Source organism: Prunus avium, chromosome 5, assembly GCF_965620075.1.
Source record: "Prunus avium chromosome 5, drPruAviu1.hap1.1, whole genome shotgun sequence".
In the NCBI taxonomy this organism is placed as follows: Eukaryota; Viridiplantae; Streptophyta; class Magnoliopsida; order Rosales; family Rosaceae; genus Prunus; species Prunus avium.
Window position 1 is genome coordinate 13,599,287 of NC_142288.1, and position 24,122 is coordinate 13,623,408.

The 24,122-nt window shown below is 35.8% G+C and overlaps 2 protein-coding genes across 5 annotated transcripts; one reads left to right on the top strand and one right to left on the bottom strand.

Moving 5' to 3' along the window:
- The first annotated feature begins 838 nt into the window (after positions 1–838).
- LOC110768163 (protein NLP4) lies at positions 839–6,871 on the top strand. Of its 3 annotated transcripts, none has more exons than XM_088253435.1 (5): positions 839–1,428; positions 2,030–3,072; positions 4,123–4,170; positions 4,264–5,176; positions 5,554–6,871. In XM_088253435.1, the coding sequence occupies exons 2-5, from the start codon at positions 2,179–2,181 to the stop codon at positions 6,438–6,440; spliced, it is 2,742 nt and encodes a 913-aa protein (XP_088109561.1). In that variant the 5' UTR covers positions 839–1,428; positions 2,030–2,178; the 3' UTR covers positions 6,441–6,871. The 3 variants fall into 3 exon arrangements, with proteins under 3 accessions (XP_088109561.1, XP_088109562.1, XP_088109563.1); XM_088253436.1 differs by having other exon boundaries at positions 2,090–3,072; XM_088253437.1 differs by having other exon boundaries at positions 840–1,428; positions 4,267–5,176.
- Positions 6,872–7,970: 1,099 nt separating this feature from the next.
- LOC110768161 (uncharacterized) lies at positions 7,971–23,617 on the bottom strand. Of its 2 annotated transcripts, XM_088253271.1 has the most exons (39): positions 23,234–23,614; positions 22,670–22,734; positions 22,048–22,147; positions 21,804–21,911; positions 21,550–21,666; positions 20,694–20,844; positions 19,999–20,246; positions 19,664–19,852; positions 18,833–18,909; positions 18,614–18,731; positions 18,086–18,169; positions 17,707–17,802; positions 17,414–17,515; positions 16,749–16,817; positions 15,880–15,975; positions 15,661–15,768; positions 15,373–15,486; positions 15,080–15,163; positions 14,810–14,938; positions 14,391–14,589; positions 14,130–14,270; positions 13,942–13,985; positions 13,493–13,576; positions 13,315–13,383; positions 13,145–13,221; positions 12,574–12,643; positions 11,686–11,835; positions 11,272–11,337; positions 11,035–11,179; positions 10,837–10,901; positions 10,659–10,724; positions 9,920–10,013; positions 9,678–9,714; positions 9,471–9,528; positions 9,275–9,385; positions 8,874–8,941; positions 8,566–8,632; positions 8,411–8,479; positions 7,971–8,234 (listed from the first exon to the last, which is right to left on the bottom strand). In XM_088253271.1, the coding sequence occupies exons 1-39, from the start codon at positions 23,276–23,278 to the stop codon at positions 8,148–8,150; spliced, it is 3,867 nt and encodes a 1,288-aa protein (XP_088109397.1). In that variant the 5' UTR covers positions 23,279–23,614; the 3' UTR covers positions 7,971–8,147. The 2 variants fall into 2 exon arrangements, with proteins under 2 accessions (XP_088109397.1, XP_088109398.1); XM_088253272.1 differs by lacking the exon at positions 15,080–15,163 and having other exon boundaries at positions 23,234–23,617.
- Positions 23,618–24,122: the final 505 nt, after the last annotated feature.

Consider the following 24,122-nt stretch of genomic DNA (forward strand, 5'->3'; position numbering starts at 1 on the left):
GGGGAGGAGGAATCATGTCCCCATACCCGATTTTTGTGCTTCATACCTGACCCATTATTAAGGGCGAATCCTCGTAAAGACCGTAGCCAGTGAGGAAAATTGCCATCCCAATACTTTCAAATTGGGTTGATTTAGGTCCTCATTTGGAGATAGTGGGGGACTATGTGGGTTCATGACGAAAATACCCTTTTAAAGTTTTTCGCATAAGAGCGTATAAGATCCTTTTCAGCGCCACGTAAGCAGATAACGCATGCATTGACAATTGTGAGTTTACTGTAGATTTTTTCGAGAATTTGTGTATGACTTCATAAATGTCCAACAAATCGTGTATGAACTTAAAAAATGGTCATAATTGGGGTGTTCAATGTAGTAAATTCTTATTTTTAATTTTTACTAAAATACTCTATTTTTTATTGGTGAAACAGCAGGAAAGAAAAAGGAAGAAAGAAAATCTTAAAGTGAATAAAATAAACAGGGAGAGTGAGTCAAAGAAAATCTTTAAGTTTTAAAAATATTAAAAATATATTATATTATATTTAAAATCATGTGCTTCTATACCATTGGATGTGTGGGCTCCACACATGTGCCACATCAGTAATTTAACAGAAAATTTGACGGAAGCTAACGACATGGACTATTTTGATGTGTGAATGGTAACCTTAAGGACCCTTAGTGTCACAAAAAAAAAGTTAGGGACGAAATGTGATAATTTCGTAAAACTCATGGACTAAAATAGTTTGTTTTTTATCGGTGAAACAACAGGAAAGAAAAAGGAATAAAGAAAATTTTAAAGTGAATAAAATAAACAGGGAGAGTGAGTCAAAGAGGCGTAGTAGAGCATCTAAACTGGAGATAGCGAGTGCCGGGGCACGATCCTTCCATATTTTACTCAATGTTGAAGGAATTTTGATTCCCACCGCTTCCACTGCTTCAAATTATGGCGTCATCACCATTTAAGAATCAGCTGTCTGATTCTCTCAATCTCTTTTTCTTTTTGTTTTCTTTTAAATTTCTTATATTACGATTCTCTCAATCTCTTTCAAGCTCACTCTCTCTCTCTTTTTGTGTTCGCTTTCCTAAGCCATTGGTTGACTTTAAAGCGAGAAGTACAATGCCCTCGATGGGTTTTTGGCGTACGTGTATGTGGGGTCCACATGCAGAAGTGAGAATCTTTCTCACACAACAATAGCCTGGAATCAGAATAAGTCATGTTTTCTATGGAGAAGAGGCCCAGATTGAAACTTTGGAATTGTGGGGAGATATCACAAGGAACTAGGACAAGGAAACAGCCTCTTGAAAGCTCTTTATAAGGTTTTCTGTTGCTTCTGTTCCTTGTCTTGAAGACAATTTTTATGGGGATTGCAGAAAAAAGTATATGAATGATACAAGAAAACTACCCACTTGGGTATCCACAAGAATCCTCACACAGTGAGTTATTCTTATTCCTTTTTATCTTCTTTTTTTGTTCTGTTCTGGATTTATTTGTCCTGGGGTCAGAAACTAGATTAGTTCTGGTATTATGAAATGCTTGATTACAGTCTCTCTTCCTTGATGGAACTATTTCTTTCACTTTCTTCTGCTAAAATTGGAATCTTGAACGCAAGTTGGTAGAAGACTTGTAGAGTATTTTCGAAGAAGATGTAGAAAGTGTGTTTTTATGTTTATTTATTATATTTTGTTCTGTCTTCCCCTTTTGAACTTGAATCATTGATATTTGCAATTCTGATGGATATGGGAGGCCAAGGTTCTCCGTTGAAATTCTATTCTATTATACTATTACTGTGTTAGATACTGGTGGTGATTTGATTAGTTTTTGCTACGTTGAGAATATAATCCTGTACCAGAAAAGAAAAGAAAAAAGGAGAATATAATCTTCCTGCAATGACGTATGATTGTGTTTTAGTTTTTATTTGTTAACTTTACATTCCTTAATTGTCTATGAAAATTTGTTTGCAATTTCTTCTGTTATTTTTTTACTCAAAACTCAAAAGATTCTTGTTTATGATTTTGGGGAATTTGGACAAACTAGGACTTGAAGGCAGGACGCTAAAGGCTTAAATTGTTCCTAAGATATCTTCATTTTTTATAGCTCACAGACACGTTGATTTTTGGGACCTAAAGGTTCTAGAATACAGCTGAGCATAATCTAGAAAGTGGGGCTTCTGCACAAGGGTCATCATGGACGATGATGTTTTATCACCAGCTACCATGATGGGAGCTCAACCTGATTCTGCTACGGATTTAGACTTCATGGATGAACTGTTCTTAGAGGGATGCTGGTTGGAAACCACAGATGGACCTGAATTTCCTAATCAAAGCCACGCCAATTCTGGTGCCCATTTAAACCCCTCAGTTTTTTGGCATACGTTGGAGGCGAATGGCAATTTGACCATGAACCCATCTGAAAACAGTAATCAAGAAGTGATACAAACACCATTCTTCAAACAACTCCATAAAGGTCCTGTGAATCCTCAGTTTCCAAGCCAGAATATGATAGATGTTGATGGGTACTCTGGTCACTCAGCAGATCCTACAATTAAAAGTTATGAATTGAACAGAAGGTGGTGGATTGGTCCCTTAGAAAATCAAGGTCCTGCATCATCTGTGATGGAGAGACTAACGAGGGCTCTTGTGTGCATTCGAGATGTCATGAGAGACAAAAATGTTCTTGTACAAGTATGGGTGCCTGTAAATAAAGGGGGTAGAAATGTTTTAACTACTAATGATGACCTTTTCTCGCTTGATTCTAGCTGTCCCAGGCTTTCCAAATATCGAGACATCTCTGTTAATTATCAATTCTCAACTGGAGAGGATACTACAGAGTTGGTTAAGGGGTTGCCCGGCCGGGTTTTCTCAGGTCAGGTTCCTGAGTGGACTCCTGATGTTCGATTCTTCAGAAGTGATGAGTACCCACGGGTTGACTATGCTCAACGTTATGATGTACGTGGAACTCTAGCTCTTCCTATCTTTGAACAAGGTAGTAGGACTTGCTTGGGTGTGATTGAGGTTGTTACAACCACCCAAAAGACAAAGTATCAACTTGAGCTTGAAAGTGTTTGCAAGGCACTTGAGGTCTGTACTCTTTCCTTGAATCAGAATTTCATTCTTCATTTCGGTTTTTTCCTTTCAATCAGGTCAGTGAAAGCAGTGTAAACTGGTGCAAGAGGCAGTTGGAGCTTATTAGTATTGTTATGAATATTAAAAGATAATTTTACAAAAGTTGACATCAATCGAAGTCCCATCAGTCCTTAGAGATGTAATAACTGATAATCATGTTGTCTAAACATATTATGTCTTTCATTTTTCGGTAACTATTAGTTCTTTTTGGAGAATCCCCATGTTAAATTAAAGTGTGGCCATTTGATCTTAACATTGTAAAACTTCTTGCTTTATTTTCTTATGCTTTCATATTAATAACTAAGGTTCTTTTGTTAATCCTCTAATCTTGTTTCCCAAATTGAGAGGATAAGTAATGAATTCAAACTTAAATTACGAGAAGGAAAGCAACCCATGATCTTTTAACAGATATTCATTCACACCTGATGAATGGGAAACTTAATTGTTTCTTTTTTTGGTCGAAAATTTGGAAACTTAATTCTGATGCTTATCAGTATGAGCTTTCTGAATCGGTGCATATAAAATCCAACTTAATGATGGACATATGATTAGAAATGACCTATCTTTTGTCCCCATGTTTACTTTCATTCAAGTTACTGAGAATAAGAGTGACAACTTTATCTTATATCTTAGCAGATAAACGTCCCTTTATATTTTATTCATAATAGTTTGGTCCTGTATGTCTCTTCCTGTCTTTCATTTAAAAAAGAAGAATGCTTTTTTTTCTTCATCAGCTAGTATTTTTTCTTTGATGTCTGTGATTATAGCTTCTAAAGATACAAGTAATTGAATTCCAAATACAGTGTTTTCTTTTTGGGTCAAAATTCCAAATACAGTGTAAGTTACAAACTATTGTAAGCTTGTGATATGAAACTTTCTTAGATCCATATTCCTTTAATAAGGACTTTTGAGATTCATATCACAAGCATATAATGACTTGTAATTCTTCGCAGGCTATTCACATGAATATTTTTTTCTGATCTGGACAAGTTTTATCATTCGCAGGATGTTGATCTTCAAAGTTCTAGAAATTGGAGAACTCAAAACATAAAGGTAAACGGATAATTTCCCTGAAGAAAAATTGATTTATTAGATATTCACGTTATTCCAATTTTCTTTTAAGGTCATTTCGTGGGATTATTTTAGCAGGGGTGTGTCAAGCCCTATCAAGCTGCATTACCTGAGATCCAAGAGGTCTTGAGATCTGCATGCGAGACACACAAATTGCCTTTGGCACAAACTTGGGTGTCATGCATCCAACAAGGCAAAGATGGGTGCAGACATTCTGATGACAACTACATTCACTGTGTTTCAACTCTGGATCATGCTTTCCATGTGACTGATCCTTATATCGAGGACTTTCATGAAGCTTGCTCTGAGCATCACTTGTTAAAAGGCCAAGGCATTGTTGGGAAAGCTTTTATGACCAATCAACCATGCTTCTCAGATGACATAACCTCCTGTGTCAAGACAGAGTATCCTCTATCTCACCATGCCAGGATGTTCGGATTGCATGCAGCTGTTGCAATACGTCTAAGGAGCATGAAAACTGGTTCAACTGATTATGTTCTGGAGTTCTTCTTGCCAGTGGAGTGCAGGGATCCAGAAGAACAGAAAAAGATGCTAAATTCACTGTCCTTAATTATACAACAGATTTGCCGGAGCTTACGGGTTGTCACAGACAAGGAACTAGAGGAGGAATCTGATTTTCCTGTCAGTGAGATGCTAGTCTCTTCGGATCCCAGACCTAGTGGTATTGCCAGTTTCACAGAGGTCCAACTGAGCGGTAATGATGTCTCAATATTCCCAATGGAAAATCCAAGGGAGGTGCTGGGTGTGAAATCCTCAAAGTTAAGGCAACATCAACCAGATTCGAACCTAAAGGGTGGTGTCGAGTGTGGGAGAGAGTGTTCTACTTTGGGCGAGGGTAGCTTCTCAAGTGTTGGTGTGAGCAAGACAAGAGAGAAAAGACGTACCAAGGCAGAAAAAGCTATCACCTTGGAAGTTCTTAGAAAATATTTTTCCGGCAGCCTAAAAGATGCTGCAAATAGTATTGGAGGTAAGCATTTCTTGCAATAGACCTGGTTCCTATTTCACGTTTTAGTTCTTGTGAATGCTTGTATGGCATTTTGCTAGCCTTCAGACTAATGGGACTGTTTGTATACTTTCTGCAATTTAATGGTTGTTTTGTATGTACGGATTGTATAATCTACATATGTGTGTTGTAGTCTTCCAAAATAAGGTTTCTCATGTTAGTATTTTCTGTTACACCTCCTAAATTTGAAGTGAATTACACAAGTTCCACAATACTAGCACACTTTAGCATCTGCTGTTTTCAATATTTATGTGGATTATGTTAAACTTTCTACTGTCAACATTTTAATGTATTTCTTTTGTCATTGGTTTTTCTTCCTTTGTCAATTTTATCGTATTTAGTTTGCTCCACAACCTTGAAAAGGATATGCAGACAACACGGGATTAAACGTTGGCCATCTCGAAAAATTAAGAAGGTTGGTCACTCTTTACAGAAACTCCAACTTGTAATTGACTCAGTCGAAGGCGCATCTGGTGCTTTCCAAATCAACTCTTTCTATACAAACTTCCCAGAGTTAACATCTCCGAATTTATCGGGGACAAGCCCATTTTCAACCTCAAAGCTGAGTGATCAGCCAAAGCCAACAAACTTGTCACCTGAAGGTGGTGTTGTCAGCCCCCAGGCTACTGCATCAAAATCACCCTCATCTTCATGCAGTCAGAGTTCCAGTTCAAGCCAATGCTGTTCCAGCAGGACACAGCAGCATCCTCCCACATGTAATGTCACTGGTGATGATGATCCAATTGTTGGGGATAACTCTGGCGATGGTGTGCTAAAGAGGGTCAGAAGTGAAGCAGAGTTGCATGCCTTTGGTCAAGATCGAACACAGCTACTGCCAAGATCCCAGAGCCATAAAATTCTCAACGAGTTGCAAAAATTGCAGCCTATTCCACCTTCACTGAAGAATAATGGGGTAGCTCAAGAAGGGGAGGTTCAAAGAGTAAAAGTCGCATATGGAGATGAGAAAACCCGGTTTCGCATGCGAAGTGATTGGAGATATGAAGATTTGGTGCAAGAAATCGCAAAGCGATTTAGTATTGAAGACATGAGTATATTTGATATCAAATACTTGGATGATGACTCAGAGTGGGTCTTACTAACATGTGATGCTGATTTAGAGGAGTGTATTGATGTATGCAGATCGTCACAGAGCCACACAATTAAGCTCTCTCTCCATCTTTCTCGTCATCATTTGAGAAGGTTTATAGGTATCGATGGCCCGTCATGATGCTCCCTGAGTTGCAAAACTGAGGTAGCAGAGTATTTCCTTCTACAAAAATGGAGGCACACCTTCCTTTATTAATTTTAGTAGGGAGGGATGTTGAAGCCTCCGCTGCACAGATTGGAGTGTGAAATCTTCGCAATGTACGAACAGTAATGTAAAAGAAAAATGCAAGTTTTGTGTCTCACAGAACTGAAAGCAAGGATACTGGAAAATAACTATTTGGGTGCTCCATGTTAAGCTGCAGTTATTTGGGGATGTCGAGCTTAAGCCATTGGTTAAAGTGTACTATGTTGGTCTATTAGCTAGTTGATAGTGTTTGCTTTCAGCTCTTTTAATTACAAGCTAGTTGTTGATAGTTGTCTGTATATTTAGTGAATGAACATAATTCTTTTTCAATAATAAAGTAGGCCAATTTTCGAAGTTTGACTAACCAATACTTGAACTTTGTCATACAATCATCTTTGTTCTCCTAGTTTGAATCATTTTTCATTTTGATTCATGTCTTTTAAGTTTAACAATTTTAATCCTGTAAAAGAGTTTGGTTAAATCGTGAACTACGTCAAATAAATTGATGTAGAGTTTTTCGGTTGAAATTAACATGAAATTACTATTCTGAAATTACATTTTACCTCAAGGACTTGAAGTATATTGAGGCCGTTTTAGCCTTCTTTTTTAATTATAAGATATTTGCTTGGTAAAAATGTTTTGGTGACTTTTCTTGATATTCCTTGAGCTTCAAGAAAGCCCATTCTTTAAATAATTAGTGTACTTTGAATTTTGGATGGAAGGACTTCAAATGAGGAATTTGAGTTTGAATTTTTGAGATCTCAGCAGCATATCTTTGGATAATAGAGTGTTTGTTTCTATGATATGTGATGCAGGGAGAACGTGGTGGGAAATGAAATAGATTAATGGATAGGTTTGATATAGAGATACGGTCCACTATCTCCTACTGCAAGGACCACCCCACAACTGCAGTCAACTAGAAAAATGAAAAGAACAACCCTCTATGATCAGATGCTATCCATTCCGAGGAGTTTTCTCTTGTGAATCAAATTGGTCGTTGTGCTCATTTTTTTTTAAAAATAAATCAATTAGAGAGGGGGATTCAAACTTGAACCTCTTTTAATATTGAAAAGAGAAATATCAATAAACTATGAGCTAGTTGGTGTAGTGGTTCTTAACACGGGTTTCGAACTTAAAATCTCTAAGTATTGGAAAAGTGAAAGTACTAGTAAACTAAGAGCTAGTTGGTGATGGTGGTTCACAACCTTCTCTGCAATTGCAACCATGTTGTGTTTTGGCAAGAGACATCACAAGACAACTTCAACAACCATCAAGAAATTGCTAAAATTTTATTTTTTCGATAATTAATGTTTTTAATAATTCTGCAATTGGATGTATCCTAAATTCGAAACATTCATTGCTTTTAAATTCCGACTTCTTGACTCTTGCTTGTCAAAATTTCTTTATAGAACTATCCACATTAAGGTATGATCCATGTTTATGAACTTGATGCCAAGGAACTTGATGTGAGTCAAAAGAACAAATTCTTAAAAACCTTTTTCTTTTCTTCTTGTCAGTAGCAGCTACATAATTTACATGTTGAGCTATTTTAGATATTTCTGTTATTCTTGTCATACATAAAATTTCAGCTACAAAAGAAAAAGGCGAACCCTAGAAAAAGAACTGTTCTGGCAATCTGCTTCTTTATAGTTGTGGTGGAACAGGTGCCCGATCTTGTCGCTGTTCAATGAGCACGCGTCTCGAAGGCGGACCAAACATGCTCAAGACAACCTGCAAACAACACAACGTTGAGTACTGTCAATCCAAACACAGCAACCCGATCCATGGTTTCCATCATTATTCAAACATATTTGGCTTTTTTCGGCTGTTAATTATTGTGTTCATGAGTTCTATGATTTGCATCAAGGATGGTAAGGATACGTGCTACGAAAAGTGTACTAACTTACCGGCAAGAACACGAGCCCGTGCAAGAAACCAAGAAGAACCAATGCTAGGTACATTTGAAAGTAATATACCTATAAGAGCAAAGGATGGAAATATATTAGAGGCTGCTGACAGTACTGGCCAGTGTAATCGGACAATGAAGTAAACGATTTAGTACCACAAAGACTTCCGTCCTTGAGAAACAAAGCACGATGACCCCAACTAACTTTGTCAATGTGATTCCACTGCAAAAGCATGTCAACAAAGAAGATATTATACAAAATTGGGGATGCAAGTTAGCTCGGAGAAAAGTTCTACATCTGTATCACACAAGAGCCCATTGGCATTGGACTTAACATTTCAGCTCTTTAATGAAGCATGATCTATTGCGTATGATGCTCTGAGATGTACCAAACATAGTGAAATAAACAGGAGTTAGTGCCCTCCTTTTTTTTAGGAAAGTGGATCGGCCATTGGGATAAGTACCTGAAGACAGAGGCTCCCATTGTAGCCAAAGCCTCCTTGGTGCGCTGATCTTTATCTCCTGTGCTAACCTGTACAGAAAGTCTTAGATACACGCACTTGCAGAAAAAGAAAAGGGTAGCGTGACACATTGACACCAAAGGTTACTTGAAGTCATAACCAAACCAAGATTTGAAGTGACCATGAGCTGAGAAACTACAAATACCTTATAAAGAATTTTAAAACCATTTAAAGTCATTAAAGCATTACATTGAAAGCATTTTGTTTTTCTGAAAATTTGACTACTAAGTATCTTTTTATCTTTTCTTTGAAAAAAAATTGAAATGGAACAATTGATGGATCAAATCTCTAACCTGAAGAAAAAAGTAAATATTGAGATAAATGTTTAAAAGAGTGATACTGACCGAGAAAGCATGTGTCATATGCACGCAAAACTCAACAGAAATGCCCACTGCCATTACAAGATTAACAACAGAGACTGCATTCAATTGGATGTTAAGAATTGCCATCACACCCTGTAGAATAGTATCTTGTGAGCAAACATGAGAGCTGATGGAAGTGTTTTGTTTTAAAAGAGAATTTTTAAGGAAGAAAGATCACCATGAGATCCACTACAATCATTGCCAACACCAATAGAATAATTGATGAACTCCATAAACTACAAAACAAATTTGAAGGAAATATCAATACATCATTCATTCAAAACAAACACCTTCTTGCAAAATTTAGTTTCTAAATTAAAGAAGCTGAACACCACAAGTAGTCTTGTCTGCAATTGAATTAAGGGCTAAGTATATCAATACTGACCTGCAAGTGATAGCTAGACAAACAATAAATACAGCACCTGGTACAACATAATATACATCCAGGTTATTCCTTTTAATAAATGAAACCACATTTACCATTATGCACATCTATAGTAAATAGATACAAGTTCACAGTAAAATCTGAGTTCCAGAGAGGTAACATTTTACGGATTCTTTTTTTTTTTTTTTTTTGGTTAAGTTATCTGCTATCTTTTTGTTCAGTGCTGTGAAAAAATAACTGACCAATGGCTATAGAAAGGTTGATCAGTGCTGTTCTCCAAATATCAAGGTATTGCTCAAAGAACATATAGAATACTGAATATGGGAATATCTCAATCTGCATCAGAAAAGAAATATCAGTTCAATAGACATACCACGACTAACACATAAGTGAATCAATAAGTTAATTTATTTTCATGACATAATGGAATGATAAACCAGTGGCTTAGGGAAATGGGCAAGACAAGACTGCTGTACTCAATCTAACTGGGAAAAAGTGGGTATTTGGTCCAAGGACCCAAAAAGAACCCATTTTGAAAAGTGGACCCTTTTTCAGAAGGTCAAAAAAATGAACCCTTTTCTGCATAGAGAAAGACTATTCTACCCACATCTCGACCTATGCAAAAAGGAAATGGCTTTCAACTCCTAAGAAAAGGAGTCATTTTGCATAGTTTTCCTGTTGGGTTTCATGGTTTAAAATTATAATAAACTAGCAGTTAATGCTTACTGACTTGGTAGATTCTCTCCCCTCTTCTTTTGACACTTTTTCAACTTAGTTATGATAATAGCCATTTTGTTTGGACACATACATACAGTTTATTATTTACAATGGCAATCCTGTATAAAAAAAATATATGAGCTAATTAATACTATATATATATCAAGGGAATTTATGGAAATACAGATTTTGATGTGGCTTTATAATATTAAAGATCTACTGTAAATATATCAATCATCTTCGCAAGTAGCCTTCAAATCTTACCTTCAAAGAATCAGAAAGTCTAGAACTGAGCTCCCGAGCAGCCCTCATTGAATTTACATAGTCAACCTAAAATAAATTGTAGATATTTAAGTTATGGGGCTCACTTTAGTATTACTTAATAAAAGAGATAATAGATAAAAAATGAAAATTTTGTTTGTATTGATCACAGACGAGATACCTGCTTGTTGAGAGGTGTATGATATGTACGAAATGATGATGCTGGAATAATGTCACTTCCATTGCCTGATAGCCAAAAATATGATTAACTATTAAAAAAGTAAATTGAAATAACAAGCCACATCTGATGACAGTTTAACCTGAAAGCACATAATCAGTTTGGAAGTTATCATAAAGGCACAATATCCAATCCACAAACCTTTGAATTCCACACTGCTAGTGTAAGCTCCATGGCCACCTTTAGCACAATCAGAAGACGGTAGAGCACTGAGGAACCAGGGAAGTTTTTCTTCAAATTGTGTGGTAGATGGACGCCCATTGCGCAGATCTGAGTGACGAAAGCACTGACACAGCAAAATTGAAAACGAGAATTGATGCATGCGTAACTAGAAACATAAATTTGGTTAAAACGTTTCTCCATCATTAGTTATTTTACCGTAGTACAATCTTTGCACACTCCACCCAGGCTACAGGAACCATCACTGGAAGAACAGCAGGGAGGCTGGAAGACAACTTAATTTTAGTATCAAGTGGATTGCAGAGACAAAAACAAAACAGGATGAATTGTGGTATAAAAGATGCATAAGAGGACAGCAAAAGAATTATTTTCTTTCAAATTTTATATTTTAAATTCTTGCAAGTAACTGTAATGATCCATAGTTCAGAATGGTATCGGACTGAAAACATCCAGCAAGTTTTGAATTCCCAAATGGTGGAGTTACTCACATGCTCAACTGAAATAAAAGTGATTCCATGATTCCAAAACTAAAAGAAATTCCAAACATCAGATCATACTAACATGATTCCATTACCATACAAACATTCATACTAAGAAAAAATGTATCATCACCTGATCATCAGGAGGGCAGTACGCCCCATTTGTAAACTTCCGACAGCACCCAAATGCTTCTGGGGATATCCACACAAGAAAATCATCAAGCCATGAAGCAGCAGGCTTGGCGATGTAACTTGATTCTGGAGTTAAGGATGCTCTTGCAATCTGCGGAAACAAAAGGACAATTAATACATGCATACAAAAGGACAATTCATATGCATACAGAAGGACAATACAGACATATACACTGCAGAATTAATATACAAGAAGACAATTCAAACACATACATTCTGGAATTAATGATGATCTAGCATTCTATGGACACAGAAGGACAATTCACACACACACACACACACACTCATACACACCTAAAAAGAGGATTAAACAAATGGGGCAACCAGACATAAGGGATGGAAAAAGCCACATGCATATTGATTGAATACAAAAGGAACATAGACAGACAGAAGAATGAAGGTCATGAATAAAAAAAGGTTGAACTGCTAAACCAAACTGTACAACCATCTCAACCCTTCGTACTGAAATTTAATAGCAAGTCGTAAAATAAAAGCTCAACAGAGATAAGTTCCAATCATGTTCATATAACAAATGAACAGAGAACTCAGATATTAAAGCTATAACTTTCTAGCATTACATATTATATTAAATATATTAATCCCTGTATATAATTAGAGATTGGGAAAACATGAATACTTTCCTCCCTATATATGAATTCAGTTTAACACATTGATCAATGGGTTTAGCAGTAATATTGGAAACAACCAGCTGAAACAAGCAAGAGACATCAAAATGAAAGCAAAATGCAGGAGGCACGTAATTCTCTAAAACTGTACCTAAAAGCTAGGAATTTGCCCATTAGCAAAGAAAAATGGAAGAAGGTTTTACCTCATTCAAAAGAGAATCTGAATCACATTGGCTAATTGAGCATAATTGGTTCGTATGCCTTGATTCTGAACTGAGGAGCAGAGCAACATAAGCATGAAGAAGCTTTTCAATGATAGAAGCATTAAGATAGGTGTTTACATAAAAAAATTTACCATCCAAAATACCAATAGAACTTCACATTACTCCAAAAAGAACTGTCTGATTTGAAAAGGTTAGATGGAGAAAATTCCTTTTATAGATAGTTTATTTTGGTTGCTTTCATATAAAGACGTTATCCATGCCAACTGTCCATGTGATGCAATTTCTAAACAAAAGAGTAGTTCTCGTTCCAGAGAGCCACTTTTGGGCTTGTACATGGAAAAGCAAATGAAATGCTGAAGGACATCATATATGGTAAAGTTTTCATCAGAATGGTTATATGTGATTCTGGCTAGAGTATCAGCAGCAATCTCAAGGACACCTGATTCTGTTCTACAATATACATATTGACTCAAGAACTAGACATTCATAGGTAGTTTGAAAATATTCATGATAAATCAGGAAACAGCGAACATGAATAACAGTATGATACCTATAATTGTAGTTCTTCACAACAAAGTATAATGGGGGTCCAATTCGGAGGTACTCTGAAACATTATTGAAATACCCCTGCAATATTTAGAAGGCAGTGTTACCTCACAGAAAAAGCAGAATAATCGATCACCTTTATGAATTTGATAAGTAGGTAACCAGCTTATAGACCTGAAGATAGGAATCTCGGGGAAGAACAATTTTTTGTTCCAACCCAGGCTGAATTCTGGTGCACAATGCCTACAAAGTTTGAAAGAATCAGAGATTAACTGAGGAGAGGGATGAGCACAAACGGAAAAATTGATGTTCACATATATAAGATACATTGGGGGGAAAATTCAGAACTCACAATGCTAGCCAATGCAAATGCAACAAAGACGCAAATGACAGCTATCTTAACTCCCCAAAGACTGAGAATTGGAGCATGGATCTCCTGAAAATGGAAAACAAAAGCAAACATAGTTAAAAGTTAAAGCAGAAAGCAAAAGACTATCACAGCAAAGCATACGTGAATCATAAAGAAGTTACCACACAGAATTTTCTACGTACAAAAATAGCATAAAAGTGTTAAATTGCCAAGGCAACATACTAATCCTTAGAGGTTCATTTGATCATATGCATTACAGTAGAATTTGAAGTAACTTATGTTCTTGACATTGCAGCCTTAAAAATATAGAAAATTATGAAAACCCTGGTAATTCCAGATTGTCTGTATCATCCCTATCCAGACTATTTACTACAACAGCACAAAAATCCAAAAAAAAAAAAAAAAAATGGAAAAAGAAAAGAAGCAGTCACCTTCATATAGCGCGTCAGCAAACCAGGTTTTCTCTGATCAATGCCTAAATACGGCAGCATTCAAATCGAGATTATATAAATTTTGATAAATAAATAAATAATGGATAAGAATATCATATACTGAAAATTAGTGTGAGCAATAAGGATAATGCACCAACCAGACGTAAGTTGTAAAAATATTCTGATACCTTTGTCAGAGTTGGTGTATGATGAAATTTTCATGCATGGGAAACAATCAACCCTCTTATCTTCAGTTCGCCGAAAATCAAAAACAATCAAAGCTACAAAAGCAGTTACTTGAAGCAGGAAGTCCAACAGAACAGCTAGTGCTGCAAAAGAATGCGCAAAAGTAAGTTTATAGAATAGGCCTGAGGTAAGACAGAAAGACAACAACCAAGTATTAAAACTATTTCACAGATACAAAAGTTAGAAGGAACAAAATTTCCAACCTGCAAACATAGAGAACACACGGCATGCTGGCATAGGAATAAAACTTCCAACTGCAAATGCTAAAACCTCTGACAGACTAGCTAGTGTTATGGATGGTCCAACTTCCACAAGTGCATTGCTTATTCGCCCTTCCAAAGGCAACTCCAAGGATTGCCGTTTGACAGCATTCACTAGTATACACATATTATCTACCCCAACCTGATAAGATGAGAAACTCCAGAATATTATAAGCTACACCAAAACAATCAGTAACCAATATACATTAAGAAACAATTCTGGAAAACTAAAATTTCAAAGGTTTTAAAAGTTAGATTGAAGCGAGAATGCATGCTTCAGTCAGAACATGACAGCCACATATATAATTCAAAATATACCGTAGGAGAAAAAATATATATATATATATTGTTGGGGAACTTACAGCTAAAACAAGAAATGGGATAACTTCCATAATGATTAGCGTAGATTTTACACCAATTACACTGAAAAAACCCACTGATCCAAGAACCGACAGCATGACAAGCACAACTCCAGAGAGACCAAGCAATACCTGGCATTCAACCATACACAATTATAATGGTATAAATAATGTCTCAATTTTGAATCTAGAGAAACTAACATTTTAAAAAATTTAAAAATAAACACAATTTTCCAGTCTGTCGAAACAAAATGAAAATAATCAAGACCATACCTTAGACGAAATGTAAAATGATGATAAACGAGGTGAGTCACCCAAAGTAAGAGATATATAGGCAAACATCACTAGATAGCTTATCTGCAATGAATTAAAAAACCATAAATGGACAAAGGCATTTAAAAAGATTCGCATGATGGAACTTGTCAGTTGTCACAGTTACACATAACGAATAAGAAAGATCGAATTGACATAACTGCATAAAGTACAGAACTTCAGGATTACAGTATATTCTGAGCTTTGATTATGAAAGGAAACATGCAACTAAAACGAAATAAAGAAACACTCACCAATATAGTAATGGCATCTGCAGAACTTTCTCTTTTTAGTTCTTCTTCAACAGAACTTTCCGATGAAAAAGAAAGTGTTAAATTTCTAGATTGCACCATTTGCAACAACTCATCCTATCACAAACAAGATACTAATCTTAGAGTCTAAGAGGGATAAATCTATCTTCCTCAGAAAAGAAAAATAAGTAAAGATAAATCTGTTCGCTTTCCTGCAGAACATGGAGGATAACACAAACAAGAATGCAAAAAATAAACAATCACAAGAATTACACAAGACATAGAGTAAACCTTTGCCAACTTAATAAAGGCTTTCTCCCATGCCACTGCTCTTTCAGTCTCATTCTCTTCTTTACTAATAGCATTGTTTACAGGATAAGTTACGAGAAACGCTGTTGCCTGCATTGGAAAAATCTTAATGGTTCTGAAAAACTAAAAGAATCCAATCTTACTTTGAACAGGAAAGGATGAAAAAGTAAATTAGTTCAGGAAAAATGGAAAAGTCATTACCTCCGAATAGTTTTTCCCAGAGAAGCCTCCTAAGGCTGTGCTAGGATCAAGAGGACCTTTAAATGCACTCATGCATTTGTCAGCAGATGAATAGTGCTTGAAAAACAGAAAACGCAAATGTCAATGGATCTACTTTCCAGGACATTATTGCCATGTTCTTTGAGAAAATTGGAATGGTAAAAAATAAGCGAGCTAACTGACTATAGAACAAGCTGGAGAGAAATCTAAGCGTATTAAGACATGAGGTTGGTCATCTGATCAGATGATTCCGGCTTATCTAGAAAAAAGCAAATATGGACAGAGCTCTACATTCTTATTATTTGACAAATTCAGCAGAAAATAAATATTACAAATTAAGCATACTACAGTTATTAGATGCACATATTATAGATCAAACAATAGGACCAGTATCCTCATATATCCATCACCTTTGAATGAAATTATAAACAACTATATTGCAGCCCCATTTTTACCAACCCTGGCATTATAATGCCGATAAGCATACTAGGATAAGATGCACATATCATAGATCAAGCAATAGGACCCGTAACATATGCAACCCACTACCCAAAACAGCTTTAAATGATATTATAAACTATACCGCAGGCCCAAATTTGTCTTACAACCCCTGAGATTACAAATGTTAATTTTAACCATTCATGCTCTATCCAAAGTAACACGCAGTTGATAGTAAGTAACGTTCAATCTGGTAGATATTGTGCTTTCACTATTAGTTTATATTGGAAATGATGGCCCCAAAAGAAACAACAAATATCGATAACAATTTATCCAACTGTACAGAATCTCATTAGACAATAAACTAGATCCGCGCTTCAGATAATATGTAAATGGAGATTATAAGAATATACCTCAAAACAATACTTTAGGTGTTCAACCCCACCATAATCATCGTAATTTGCAGGATTCATTTTGAAATACTGGAACCATGAATATCACGAGAGAAAATATTAATCAAAATCTTAAAGATATCTAGATTCAACAGTTATGTTAAAAAAATAATAACAACAAAAGGAAATTCAAGGATCCATTTGTCACAATGCAATAAATTTTTACAAATGAATAAATTGTTGGTATAACAACTTGAAAAAGAAAACTGACACTCAAATCACAGTGCAAGATGCATATGCCAATCAAGCAAAAAAGGCATTCAACAAGCCACAAGGCTACTGTAAAAAAGTTTATTATCATGTTCACATCTATTCATATACTAGACACATAGTTCTCTTTGTTTTTCTATGTACATCGACCTGGAACAAAAAAGAAGGGTTTGACAGGGAAGAGAAACAGCTACAGATGGGCTATTAATCAATGCACATATTTAGATACAGGCTTTAAGAGACTCAAATCACACTTCATGACAAGTAGCTAAAATATTGACAAGAATGATTGCAATAGATGTTCAAAAGGGTGACACACGGTTAAAATATAAATAAATTTAATAAATTACTAGTTTCATTTCATTTACCATTTTAATATGGGAACACTAAATTCATCAACTAAAGCAGAGTTGTACCTGTAGGACACTTTGAGTGGCACAATCTTTGTCCATTGGCTTCATGCAAATATCAGCAAGAGATATCACCGAGCCAGAATAATTTGCTTTAATTCCATCAACCTGTCAAATACAAGTAATGTTGTATTAGAAGTACTTCTTTTTACCACATGTCAAATGCAGAAAAAGAAAAAAAAAAGGAAAATAAATAACTGCAGTACAATTCAAAACAAAGAACAACGCCAGTCTCATACCAATCTTAATAGATAAACACTTAATTCTGAAAAGTAATACTAGAGTAAAGGATCAAATACCTTCTTCTGTATCTCAAAAAGTAACTTAATATTGTCCTCTGTCACAATACTAGGTGAGCTACCATGCTTAACTTCTGGAATTGTTGCTAATATAAGCTGCAAAAAACACAAGGTGTGACATGAGTTTCTCCCATAGTTAAAGCTAAATGGAAACAGGCTTCTCATACCAAAAACAAATTAACGATGAAAATTAATGGCAAGACAAAAAGAAGATGCAGCTCATTCCCTAGCCTAGAATGTCTGTTGGATCTATACTTTTTTATGTCCTAATTCTGCTACCTTTGAAAGTTAACCAGCTTGCTTCCCCGTATGGTAAAGTATAACCGCTCGTAAGATGAAAAATAATTTACCAAAAGAAGACATTGTAACAATGTAGAACCTGCTCAATTCTGTAGAAAGGGGCTAGGTGGCTATCAAAAAAATTCTTCTCTTCTGCTGCTTTACTCCCAGGCCCTACCCATAGCTGAAACATTACACAATTTAAGTCAAACAGAATTGTAAAAGTCTGATGATAACATAAAATTCTTCAAGGCCATAACAAATTGAAATGTAAAAACTTTGGTGACCTTCAAAAACCATGGCATGCATAGTAGAGTCTGGAATACTAAATCTCAACAAGAAACCCACATCAGAGTACGCACGGGATCATAATTTTGAATTACGACAAATGAGCTGTAAAATATCTTCACAACATTTGAAACTGATCATAAGTTATGCAGATGTGTTCCATTCTACAATGATACATCCAGTAATGGTTCCAAAAGGCCAAAAACGAAATAAATTTATGAAATAACACAGAGAACTATAAAATAAAATAAAAATCATTCACAGTGCATCCGAGCACATTTCTTCATTTAACACATAAATAACACAACTTAAAAGAAACTATTCAAGTAGAAAATCGAACCTTCTCAGGCCTGGTTTCCACCTTGAAACGGATAAGACCCAGACAAAGCAGAAGAACTAAAGCCAATGATGAACATAACACTATGATTGGATTCCTAGCAACCCATGTTCCATATCTCCTGTACATCAAAATGTAATCTTTTAAGTAAGAAACCATTCCTGCCTTAACTAACATATAAATTTGATATGTAGTAATCATTCTACAAGGAATAGCAGTCACCTGAAAAATTTTGACATGTATCCTTGCACAATTGAAAGTTGGACACTATTTCTAATGTGAGGAGCATCTTCAAACACCTATTATCAACAATTTTAAATACGTGATAAGAGCAGCCTACAGCAGCTAGAGAGTATAACAGTAATTTATAGTTGAGCACAAATACAGAAATGACATTCATGAAGCGAGTAAACCACAGAAGCTAGAGAGGAAGATACTACTAGTAGAACAATTGACCATAAATTTTAGAGACAGTTTTTTGTGGTAAAGAATTGTGCAGATATAGAAGCAATGTAATTTTTTTAAGCATATGCAAGCTAGAGAGCAATCTCACAAGGCTTAAAAATTTATAAAACAGTTAAAGAGGAAGACAATATTAGTAGAACTGAGCAAAAGTTCTGGTGATAATTCCTGTTTTGTTGCTAAATGAAGAAACATATGAAAAATAAATTCCTAAGCATATCCCCATTCTGTGCATAGTTTATCAATGTAGGTAGGTAATATGATATGGTATAAGAAATTCTTCATAGAAACAAAAACTTACACTTGACCAAAAAACAAAAACTTACAATGGTCATAAAAATGGCAACAAAATGGAAAAAACCAAACATGATTCCAGGACTGTGGCCGGTGAGTTCAGAAATGACATATATGATCCATAAATCTTAGCAGATAGATGGAATGCAGATGGCCAGCTAAAAGCACACATACCATCAAATCATAAAACACAGAAGTAAATTTAAACTTTCAAACCATACACATAACATAACTGATATAAATTTCCGAACATACATAATTGATATATACATACTTCGAAACGAAATTGGTTTTCACCTGCATCGGAGGATTTTCATTCTTCTCCCTGTTAACAGAATGAACTTCACTGTCATCCATTACAGTCCACCAAGGTTTTGTCACAGAAGCTGGGTTGGCTTTTCTAGTCCGATGAAACAAACCCCATCCGAAGAACACAGAAACTAATACGATATATAGAATCGCTACAGCAAGGTCAATACATTTAGCCTGCAATTCTCACACGAGGAAATCATATAAACAAAGCATCTATAGTACCTGATTTCACACTACCTACGTGAATCTGCCTCCAATATGAACAAGGTAATTGATGTGCGAGCCAGAAGTTACAAATATTCTACAATATGCTCTCTCACCTTAACGGACCCAATTCTCACTGAGCATGAACCTCCTTTCCGGGAAACTGGTGAAACTGTGTTGGAACAAACTGTAGATGAAGGGCAATCACCGCAGGAACAGCCCAGTGAATTATCACCGCATGAATAAGTAGAGACATTCATAGGTTTCATAGCAGATGACTCGGTAACACTTGAAGAGAATCTAATGGCATATGGTGAACCTGGCACATTAGAAGGTGCTTGTCTACCGATAAAAGTAAACCACTCTGCCATAAATCACAGTAAAAGCACTACTAGTTATTCAACAGCATAAACCAAGATATTGACATACAAGCACTTGGCCTTAGCTAAAAAATGTATATTTCCACTGTATAATTTCTATAGAACATGGAATGGAACACCAATTAGGAATTCTCTAATCTCTGCCAATTAGGTGTTCTCATCCCCCTCTACTTGCAAAGCCCAGAGGCTAAGAGACCCACTTTTTATAAATAAAAAAGAAAAGAAAAGAAAAGGTGCAGCATTATTGCCATAGTTACATCTTATCAGCTATTGCAAAAGTAGCCATGTGGCTTGATTAATACCAATTTCATATGCTTGTGTTTCCATTATCATTACCAGCTTAATGGTGAAATCCATATTAGTGTACATTTGTGCATGTGCGTGCATGAGAGAGAGAGACCTAATTTGCAATTTCAGAAGAATAAAGTTACCTTTAAAATTTTTAGCACCAGCACCAATAAATTCCATAGCTCGAGAATTCATGGTACCGAACTTGACATCCTTGCAGGAGTCGTATAACCCTTCACCATAAGCATCAGTAATATAAAAGTCAATCCCATCGACGGTCAAATTGTTATTAACCTGAAAAGGGAAAAAGCTTCCTTAAATAACTCTATACTCTTCTAAATAACAGTATTTGTCTCTCTCAAAGAAAAACTTGTTTATAAGGAAAAGACTAAAGAGTATCTTACTCATCACAGAAAATTCAAACTGTTGCCCAATCAATTAAGCGGGTAACAACCAACCTCAAATAATTCAAGAATGTTCTGTTTCTTTTTCCATTTTTCATCCAGCAAATAAAACTCAAAAGTTTCATGTGCTAAAAAATCAAGTAAACAGAACATAGAGGAATAATTTTAAATGATTTCCGGGGACTTAAATCTTTTAACCAGATAACTGAGAGCTGTCATTTCTGTTTTTCTTTGATACAACAAATTTTTATTTTTTTTTAATGAAACGGTTATATTGAATATCAAGTATAGTCCTGAATGAAAGATATAGGGGCACAATTGATACCATATGAGCTTAGATATAATGTCTATAAAGAACATCATACATCATAAAATAACAATGGCTTAAGTAGGTCTCTTTGGCAATCCAAGAGTTGCAGAATCGAACAGACATATATTGATTGGCAGGAAATTTTGTAAATGCAAAATATAATAATATATATCAGTATCATTCTTATTCAAATATTTATTGATAACAAGATTGGAGTGCAGGACGGTGTGGGAACACAGAAATTTTTTAATAGGTAAACAGGAAATAAGAACAGGGTTTCCTGACCTTGGCTACAGAAGTCACATTGATAAATAAACTCTGACTTGGAGAGCAGGTAAGCTCACAAAACAAATTCAAAAAGTTTCTTAAGCATGCCGGACAACCGACAAGAAAGGGAATTGCCTGCAAAAATAGAAATTAAAAGAATATAAATGCTATATGTTTGGGTGAGGGTGAAAAGCGTTTGGAGAGAAAATGAACAACTCTAGTTTCTTAGCAGAGTGGGTTCACGTCCAACTCTAAAACTAAAAATTACTTACTTGCTGGACCTGTGACCGTAGTGTGTCAAATTGAGTTTCTGTACAACAAACATTTCCAGTAATTGTTGGACACAAACTTTGGACCTTGGATGAAAGCAAATCATCTGGCTGGAAGAGATAAAATATGTGATAATTGGGTGATTAAAAACCTTAACAACCTTCATTCTGATAGAATAAGGCGCAAAGGTAGACTTCAAGCTAAACTGTTATCCATAAAAGAGCAGTAACTTCTTCTACCATGTACCTTCACAGATGGGGAGCCAAAAGGACAGTTTAAGTATTTTCCATCACTACGTTTTCCACAAATGCCATACATGGCACAATATTCTTCAGAATGCCTTTTCCTGAAAAATAGAAAGGAAAAAAAAAAGTTACGTACTCAACTGTTTTTTTGTTAAATATAGTATATGCCAGAGGAAAACAAAAATCAAGCGCAAGATAGGCCCGCCTATTATGATTCATCAGCAATATGAAATATTCACAAACTTCTAACAAAAGTTACAGTTCCAGGAACTAAAAGAAAGTTAATTGAATTATCATAGAGAGACCATATGAACAGGACATAATTCAGAACCAGGGCATGTCGTTCGAATAAAATTAAGCTAACAGTGGCAATATGAGCAATTCAAAAACTGCTAATCAGGCAACATTATAGACAGACAGACCGCATGCACACCGCATCAGCAGCACATCAAAAGCAGGGCAAGTAATTTGGGTGAAATTCAAGGTAGACCACCATATGCATCAATGAGCTCAAAAATTGCAAAAAGTAAGCAGAATTAAAAAAAATAATTAAGCCTCAGAAATTTGTTAATGTGGGCAAATTGTAGTTTGGTTGTGCACGTAAAATATCAAGCAAGCCTCACCCTGCTGTAGCATTAGACGTTACGGACGTCTGCGCATATGCTAGAGAGAGAAAACATAAGACCACCTGCATCCACATGCATGAATACAGAGAGAGGGAGATCAGTGAAAGTAATCAAAGTGAAAAAGTGCTTATACTTGAAACGAAATCGAATGTGCCTAAACCTAACTGTGAGATTCACAGAAGTTTTTGCCACATAATTAGCAGCACACATAGTGGAACTCTTCGGGATGACCACACCAGTATAAATTCAATTTCGAAATCAAAAGTCTGTTTGGTGACTGAGAGAAGCACTGTTAGAAAGACTTGAAATTCTTTCTAGAAAAATAAAGTTGCCGAAATTAAACAAAAACAAAATAAAATCAAACAGAAAAAGGTGGAAAAAAAAAAAAGCTTGAATTCTTTTTCTGCTTCCTGAGCAACAAACGGAAAAAGGGAAGCTTTTCATGCTCTCTCTTTATTCAGAAAGAAAAAAGGAAAAGTAAAGGTAGAGAAACAAGCGAGAAAATTGGCGAAAGACTTTTGGACATTATCATAAAAAGCAGAGCAGAAACGAAGTTCATGCCTGTAAAAGAGAAATGGATAGGACAAGCCCTGGACGGAGGGCCATTCTCCTCTGCGTGCGAGCTCAATCCAGTACAGTCCAGTCCAGTCCAGTACCGCTCAGAGCGAATGTGGAAGACGACGATCCGCGCAAAAACGTCTGTGTATGCGTATATGCGCGTTTAATTTTGTATTTGTATGTGAGAGAGAGAGAGAGAGAGAGAGAGAGAGAGTATTTATAGCTACTGCTGGCTGGGTGGGGATAACAGTCCTCTTTGACGTTGGCAAACTACTTCAGTCTCACGATGTTCAAGGGGCAGCTAAACCAAGGCCCCAAAGCCTATATTTACGATTATGACCTTGCTTTCGGCTGGTTTGTCGGAGCGTCGTGTTAACAATGATTTGGAAGGACTTGGCCCCCTTTGGGGAAGGGGGCATGGAGGGGGCGGCGAGGTTGTTTTGGTAAATTCAGATGAAATCGAAAGTGTAGATGTGGCTGTAGTAAGTCGATGATACGCTGACGTTTCAAGTTTAGAGCGAGGCGAAGGAAATTAATTATTTATTTACGTTGGGGATGAGAGGTCAACTTGGAAAGAAGTCCGTTTTGGAAAGGGGGGGTGGTTTGGGATTGGACTTTGGAAGTGAGTGAGAGAAGAAACAAAACAAAACAGAAGGGGTTTGAATAATGCGTGTGAAAGTGCACAAATCTTTCGCACAGCAGTAAGTAAGGTGTCAGTGGCTTTGTATTGAGTGCGGTTGTTAACTGATAAAGACGCATCTCATTTTATTTTATTTTTTTGTCAATGTGTGATGTAGTTTATTTTATTTTCCTTTTTCAAAAAAATTATGGTGATTTTTTGCTGGTTTTATTTTTATTTTTATTTTTATTTCATTTTTGAAAGATTCTTTTA

What these genes read in the sequence shown, in the direction of transcription:
- LOC110768161 (XM_088253271.1), bottom strand. Translation starts at nt 23,278, where the DNA reads ATGGCCCTCCGTCCAGGGCTTGTCCTATCCATTTCTCTTTTACAG. An exon ending in TGTGTTCTCTATGTTTGCAG is followed by an intron (nt 14,271 to 14,390) that starts GTTGGAAATTTT and finishes ATTCTTTTGCAG; the next exon opens with CACTAGCTGTTCTGTTGGAC. An exon ending in GTGAAGAACTACAATTATAG is followed by an intron (nt 12,644 to 13,144) that starts GTATCATACTGT and finishes TCTGCTCCTCAG; the next exon opens with TTCAGAATCAAGGCATACGA.
- LOC110768163 (XM_088253435.1), top strand. Translation starts at nt 2,179, where the DNA reads ATGGACGATGATGTTTTATCACCAGCTACCATGATGGGAGCTCAACCT. An exon ending in GGAGAACTCAAAACATAAAG is followed by an intron (nt 4,171 to 4,263) that starts GTAAACGGATAA and finishes GGATTATTTTAG; the next exon opens with CAGGGGTGTGTCAAGCCCTA. An exon ending in TGCTGCAAATAGTATTGGAG is followed by an intron (nt 5,177 to 5,553) that starts GTAAGCATTTCT and finishes TATCGTATTTAG; the next exon opens with TTTGCTCCACAACCTTGAAA.